The 7,914-nt window shown below is 34.6% G+C and overlaps 1 protein-coding gene across 1 annotated transcript; it reads left to right on the forward strand.

Annotated features, from left to right (window-relative positions):
- Nucleotides 1–1,122: 1,122 nt before the first annotated feature.
- LOC133297334 (uncharacterized) lies at nt 1,123–6,192 on the forward strand. The gene is made up of 8 exons (XM_061496455.1): nt 1,123–1,230; nt 1,648–2,911; nt 3,009–3,099; nt 3,214–3,371; nt 3,457–3,508; nt 4,194–4,273; nt 4,391–4,484; nt 4,747–6,192. The coding sequence occupies exons 2-8, from the start codon at nt 1,763–1,765 to the stop codon at nt 5,274–5,276; spliced, it is 2,154 nt and encodes a 717-aa protein (XP_061352439.1). The 5' UTR covers nt 1,123–1,230; nt 1,648–1,762; the 3' UTR covers nt 5,277–6,192.
- Nucleotides 6,193–7,914: the final 1,722 nt, after the last annotated feature.

The raw sequence follows: 7,914 nt of genomic DNA on the forward strand, positions 1-7,914 counted from the left end.
TTTGGTTGTACTTATTAATTAATTATTAATTCTCAATAAATTATAATCGTTAGATTGATAGAAATTAATGGTGATTAGATTAGTTATAACAATAATAAATATTTTTAGTTATAAGTATAAGGAAAGGTTATAGTTACAACCTATTTTTGTTTATAATCTTTTACAAGCATATCTTAACCGTTGATTTTCGTCAATCAACGGTTATCATTCATGGCAAATTAAATATTAATTAATGAGTTTAATTTGTGAAAATAATAACCTTTGATTGACGTAAATTCACGATTAAGATATTGGTCATGAAAGATTGAAAAAAAGATAGATTATATATAAAAATAAATTATAAATATAACATGAGATAGGATATTGTGACAACTAAATAATGTTACTACCAATGTTACTACCACATCCGTTGATTTTCGCCAATCAACGATTATCATTTTTCAAATCAAACTCATTAATTAATTATTAATTCACAATAAATGATAACCGTTGATTGACGGAAATCAACAGTTAAGATGTGATAATAATATTGATAGTAATATTTGGTTGTCACAATATCCTACGTCCCATAAGGAACGCGTATTGTTGTGTTTGTGTTTTTTTTTTTTTTTTTAACTTTTAAGAATTACATTAGCACAAAATAAAGACAGGAGCAGAGAAAAATAGAGAGAGAGAGAATTCGCGCACACAACACACAACCCGCCCCTGCCCAGTGCTCTCCCTCGAAATCTCGTTTCTTGGGCCATGTTTTCACCAATATCGATGAATGTGTTCCCTTTTCCTGTTTTACCCTTTGCCACCTTCCTCTTTTTGTTCCTTTGAAAACGGATTTTCCTTCCCCTTCTCTCTCTGTTTATTTTTTTTTCACTTTTGCACATTCACTTATATATATATATCGGAAATAGTTTTCTCCAACCGTAGGAGATAATTATCTCATGTCAGTGAGATATAAAAAGACGTGCTTGCAATTTCTTTTTTTTTTTTATTTTTCTTTAACTTGTGGGCTCCACATTTCTTGTTAGTGTAGGAAAAAAAACTTTTCTCATGTTAAACGAGAGAAGTATTACCCTGTATATATATATCTGTAGTCCCTTGGTATTTTCGTTCTTGCTCATAGTGCAGTGCTCTCTTCATCTTTGCTTCCTAGTCTCCTCACAACACTTCGATGCTGCTTCGATCTGTGCCCTTCTCACCAATCTTCTTGTGATCATCAACACACCCCAACCCCATGTAAGCATATTTCATTATTTCTTCTTCGTAAAGTTGTCTCCTTCCAACACTTCCTCTCTCAAGTTCCCCGCTTTTCTAATTCATTCTGCCTTTTTTTTTCACGGGTTTTGATGTGCTTTCGACTTTCTTTTTTCTTTTTCTGTTTTCTGTCGGTTCATTTTGATTTTTGAGTTTGGATTTTTTATTTTTTTATTTTTATTTTCATTTTTGATTTCTCGATAGTGATTTACATACCCAATTATCGAATGCTTGTTCCTTGTTATGGCCAGGTTAATGTGGGTTTGGATTGGGATCTATGTTGGATCTCTCGGTTTCTGTTTCCTTCTTATTAAATTATTATCATTGTTGTGTGGTTTAGTAAATTGTGTATATCGGCTGATATTGGTTTCTGTGCTTTTCATTTTTTGAAATATATAGTTCATGATCTGGGTGGCTTCTTCTGGAGAGTAAAAAAAATTGGATTTTGACACATTTCCAGTGCTTAAAATGTTGCTTCTTTGAGGGGGATTTAATGGGTTGAATTTCAAGAATCATGGGTAGCTTCAGCGAAGACGAAGAATGTCGGTTTTTCGACGCTCAAGAGGATGATGTTGTGTCCATTTCGGATGCAAAATCTGATAGCGCTGATGAAGGGGTATCCAATGCTTTTGATTATGAAGTGTGGATTCGGAGCCCAAGGAGTGTGAGAGAGCGTAGGATGAAGTTTATGAAGAGCATGGGACTTAGTATGGATGGTACTAACCTTGAAAATTCAGTAGATGTGTTTAGTGTTGAGCAGGAAGAGGTGATGGATAGAGTAAAAGATAATAGTAGTGGGGCTGTTTCCAGAACTTGTGGTTTTGAAGAAGATTTCTGTTCAAGTCGATCATCTATGTCTTGTTGGCCTAGTGTGAATTCATCAGAGGAGTTTGGTTTAGTGGAGAACTTGCCATGTCAAGATGGGATTTTGGAGAATGGAGTGGGGTGTAATGTGGATCAGGAGGGGCACCAGCATAGGAAGATGAGTGATGGAAGAGATCTGAATTCAGATCAGTTGGTGACTGCAGAGGATTCTGAGAACGCCTCTGGTGTGTCTCCTTCTGTTCAATGTTTGGTGGATGATAGGGGGGTTGAGGAGACTGATGGTGATGCTTCTGCTCGGAGGAGGAGGAGGAGCAGTGCTAGAAGGGGTTGGTTCAGAAGATTGCGGTCGATAACATGTATGATTGATCAAGGAGAAGGTAATATTGGGTTCTCAGGGTGTAGGCTTCAGAAAGTTAAGGTCCGTCAATGCAGGAAGCATATGAAGGAACTTTCAGCTCTTTACATGAGGCAAGATATCCAAGCACATGATGGTTCGATTTTGACCATGAAATTCAGTCCTGATGGGCAGTATCTTGCCAGTGCCGGTGAAGATGGGGTTGTGCGCTTGTGGCAAGTGGTTGAGGAGGATAGATGTGATGAAATTGACATTCCAGAAATTGACCCATCCTGCATTTACTTTAAAGTAAATAATCTCTCTGAATTGACACCACTGTTGATGGGTAAGGAAAAAATTAGCAAACTGAAGAGCCTTAGAAAAACATCAGATTCAGCTTGCATCGTTTTCCCACCTAAGGTCTTCCGGTTGTTGGAGAAACCATTGCATGAGTTCCGTGGGCATAAAGGTGAAGTTTTGGATCTCTCTTGGTCAAAGAATAATGTGAGTGAATGTCATTAATTTTGTTATTTAATAAACCAAGCATACACTTATGTATTGGTGAAATTGATTTGGTTCTTCATCTTCTTTTTTTATGCAGTATCTTCTGTCATCTTCAGTTGACAATACTGTGCGTCTATGGAAAGTGAAACATGACCATTGCTTGAAAGTTTTCTCACACAGTAATTATGGTGAGTCTTGCTGTTTTCCTTTTCAGGCTTCTTGAGCCGTTATCCTAATTTGTTTTTATCATCCCAAATTGTCTAACAATTTTTTTTTTTTTTGTATTTGATAATGCTGTATAGTTACATGCATACAATTCAATCCAGTGGATGATAATTATTTCATTAGTGGATCTATAGATGGGAAAGTGCGCATCTGGGCAATTCCTGATTGTCATGTTGTTGATTGGACTGATATCAGAGATATAGTGACTGCAGTATGTTATCGGCCTGATGGGCAGGTAACTTTTTTTCTAAACCAATTTAAATTCTATAGAAACAAAGACTATAGGAAATGATCTCAGATGAATGATGTACTTTATACAGGGAGGGATTGTTGGCTCCTTGGCAGGCAATTGTCGGTTTTATAATATATCAGGTATTATCATTTTTACATATATCTCCATATTTCATTTTCCTCTAGTTAAACAAGATAGGTGTCATTTGGTAGATTTCATAATGATTGCTTGGGATTTGGATTTAAAATTTTTATTGTGTTATGATTGGTAAGGGATATAATATAGCTTGGTGGAACTAGTGAACTACACCCTGCACATGATTTTTTAATTTATTTTTTGCAAAGGGGCATTTCCTGGATGGATTATGGTCACTGTGATTACATCTTTCTTTAGACCAACATTGAAATTGAAGTTTTTAAATTTGCTAAACCAGATCTTTATGTGGTTAGCTTTTTTACTTGATGATCAATGTAGTTCCTCTGTTGCACTAAAGTATGAATAATAGATTTGCTGATTGGGCTGCCTTATAGGTACCACTCTACTTAAAGAAAATGTTAAATCTGTGATAAAATTAACACTTCTTCCACTCAATTTATTTCTTAAACATATGATTAATTGTGCTATTGAAATGTAAGTAGTTATCAGACAGGATGTTAGGCTATGTTATTAAACTACTAATTTTGATGAAGTAACTAGATTCTGTATGCCTGGAAACGTTAATCAAATTATGATTGGGGTGTTTTCACTGTCATTTGCTATATTACAATCACTCAAGATTTGAGCTTGGTCCTTATCCCTGCTTGTTTTCAATTTTGCTTGAACCAGAGAATCTCCTGCAGTTAGATTCCCAAGTATCCTTAATTAGTAAAAAGAAACTTCCTGCCAGAGGGATAACTGCTTTTCAGGTATTTTTTTTTCTTATGCTTCTTGTGCCAAGTGTGCCGTTTTGGCTTTTTTACCATGTATTTGTGGTTTTTATTTAAGTTCAGTTTTTCTGATCTACTTTTTATATGTTATTTCAGTTTCTTCCGCAAGATTTTAACAAAGTTATGGTTACTTGTGCTGATTCACAAGTCAGAATCCTTGATGGGCTTAATGTGATTGGCAAATACAAAAGTATGTTCCTTTGTCTATTTCCTTCATTTATGAAGAATTTTCTTCAGTCCCCAAAAGTCATTCTTTTAGGATTTAATAGGCTATTTTTCTATTCAATTTGTTTTGGCTTTTTTGTTGGGGAACTTAATGCTGACAACTCACATGATTGCTTGAAGCTTGATAAGGCTTAGCTATTATTCCTACTATTGTTTCAGTGGCCTCTAATTTTGAGTTTATTTTATTATTTATTTTGTTACTAAGGTTCTTCATACTTTGTTTTTAGGCCTTAGCACAGGGAGCCCTATGTGTGCATCATTTACTTCTGATGGGAAACATATTTTATCAGCATGTGAAGACTCTAATGTATATCTATGGAACGTTAGTCAGGAAGAGTCTAATCCCATGAAAGCTAATAAGATTAGGTCTTGTGAGCGTTTTTTCTCAAATGCATCCGTTGCAGTACCCTGGCATGGTTTGAAATCTCAAAATACTGAAAATGAACACCAATTGGACGTCTTGGGTAAAGGATCACCTCAAGTTATGTGTGTCAGTGCGCCTTCTTCTTTCACTCTGGGCCAAGAATTTTTCTTGGAGTCTTTTCCCAAGGGATCTGCAACATGGCCTGAGGAGAAGCTTCCTGTTTCAAGCTCCAAGGCTAAAACATCCACGATGAATAAATCTGAATACAAGTTCTTGAAATCTTCATGCAAGAGTACCTCCCGTGCTCATGCATGGGGTATGGTCATTGTGACCGCAGGCTTGGATGGGAGGATAAAATCATTCCTTAATTATGGTTTACCTGTACCCGTTTGAGGTGAAGTGACTTTTCCTATGTTGGATGATAGGGTCAAGATTCATTGCTTTGTTTGGGCATGTTGTCCTTAGGAAATTACATGCTGCTAATTTTCTTGGAGGCTTTAGAGCGATGTTGACTTTGACAGCATCAGTAACAAAGCTGGTTAAGGTCAAACCTTAAGCAGAAATTGCAGTTTTGATTAATGAGGAACTTTGGCTTTTGGAGGGTGGCTATTATGGTTGTAATGTAACTCTGCTGGAAATTAGCAAGTGGCCAAGTTCTAGCTTGTCTTGGTGCCAAGCCTAAATTTGCCTTTTGTTACACAAGAATCTGCTGGCCCCTAAAAGAGATGCAAAGTCATGTGTTTGACATTGGAAGAGGGCCTATGTGATATTATTTTGATATGCTGTGGGATTGTGGGACCTTAGTAAACCTTCTAGTTTGCTAAGATAAGGGAGGTAGATTCATGAGCTTTTGTGGCTGAAGTTTTACTTTAATCAAAATGTTGAGGGTGTTCATGATTTCATTATTGGCAGGGCTAACTAAATGAATCTCTCTGTCTGCCAATCTTGCCGTCCATCTCATGGTAGGGCTGCTTGTGCCTGTGGTTAATACTTGCAAGTGTGGTGATCATGTGTGTGGCGGTCATTTCTGCTTGAATTGGTGCTTTTTAGCTGCAATCATACATACAGTACCCGCAACAATCTGACTGTGCTGCAATGCTGACAAAATATCATCACTAACAATATATGGTCTCAGTTTTTGGATGACATCACTCTTGATTAGTTGAGTTACAAGTATCTTATCCTTTCTAATTTAATTTAGTAGTATTTTCATCTTGGTGATGGCAGATATGTAAATTTCATATTTGCTTATGTAAGTAAAAGTTTTTTTAGCTTGGCCTATGGTTGATAGAAAATAGAAGTAAACAGAAGTTCTTTTGTATGATCCTTCTTTTGGTCATCAAGAAAAAAAATAAGGAGTTAAATTATAATTATTGTGGGGTACTCCTTCAACAAGGGAAAGGCAGTAACAAGCTGCATTTTTTTTTATTTGCAGCTATGCCACGAGGAATGTTTAATTAATATGTCATCTACTTTTTCAAAGGGGCTTGAGTGAAACTAATAATAAAAAGTTTCAGCCAATTAGATTTATGAAGTGACTGATAGATATCGAACCTCTTTTTTCATAAAACAGTTGCATGTTTGTCCTGCACTCGAATTATAAGGCCTTTGGCATTTGTTTGCAAACTAATTTGAGGTCTATATTTCTTCAATTCTGTGCTGCTCTTCTGTGTGGCTGTAGAGTCAGAGCAAGTCTTTTTAATTAAATATATCTTTCCAATTTATATTTTGATGTATTGTGTGATCCTTTGGTTTAATAATTATTGAAAGCACATTTCAATGACATTAACGTTGTGATTAATCCTTTGGTTTAATAATTATTGAAAGCACATTTCAATGACATTAACGTTGTGATTAACCAGAAAGTACACTAGAGCAAAATTCACCTGTTCAATCAGATAGCGATTCATTATCTAGGGCACAGTGCTATATTGCCTTCCATGGATTTTTTTTTTTTTTTTGGGTGGGGGATTGAGATGTGTAACACCAACTTGGACTGTAGTTAATCTTGTTTCTTTTTTGATGCGGATGTAGTTAAACTTAATTTAATCTTTCTATCAAAGATTAAAAAGTCTTATTTTCTAGGTTTTAGCTGCTTGTGATTTATTGTGTTTTTTTATTTTCAAATGATATATTTTTATTAATAACTACAAAATTGTCATCTAATGTGATAAAAACCTGATGTTAAGTGATAAAAACCTTCCGCTCTAGGGCGGTGGCCGGTGAAGAATAAGATTTATGATAGTTGATAAGGGCAATTGGCAATTAAGAAAAATCAATGAGAGAGAAGCATGTATGAAACCAAATTAGAAACTTATTATATAGGAGCATTATTTGGAATAATGTTTATGTTATGTCTTGCTTTAACCATTCGAATAACATTTTCAATCAACGATATCGATTTCCAACAGAAAAATATCTTATAATGTTGGAACACTCTGTAATGTATCATCCATAATTGTGCTGCATAATATTAAAAAAGGATCACAGGGTTGGGGTTATCGGTCCAGTAATTTCTTCGTGATTCATTGACATGAAGGTTGATAAAGCAACCAATTCATCCAAAAGCTGAAATTGGTAAATGAAGATTCATCAATAATTTTAGAGAAATATAATATTTTTCTAAAAATTATAGATGGACCTTCGTTTAACGATTTTATTGTCCTTATTCTATTAATAAAAATAATTATATATTATAATTTTTTTTAACACAAATAAGAACTTTATGCATATAATATATGAGTGAAATAGATAAACAAATAAAATTATCCTAACTAATAACTATAAAATAAGGGTTCCGTTTTTCTATCGTCAATGTAGATAATTTATCTACATCGAGCCTAAAACGACATCGTTTTGAGGCAGAAATTAAGGTGTTATTGTAATTATAATTTATTTCAGGATTATAATAGTCATTTTTATTATAATTTTTTAATTTTTCAAATCAAAACGACGACATTTTGAGAGTGAATATAAATAACTTATCTACATTCACTTTAGAAACATTAAAACCATAAAATAACCCAAAAAC

The sequence above is a fragment of the Gastrolobium bilobum genome, unplaced genomic scaffold (assembly GCF_033153095.1).
Source record: "Gastrolobium bilobum isolate Gb01-03AN ecotype WA unplaced genomic scaffold, APGP_CSIRO_Gbil_v1 utg38826, whole genome shotgun sequence".
NCBI lineage: Eukaryota > Viridiplantae > Streptophyta > Magnoliopsida > Fabales > Fabaceae > Gastrolobium > Gastrolobium bilobum.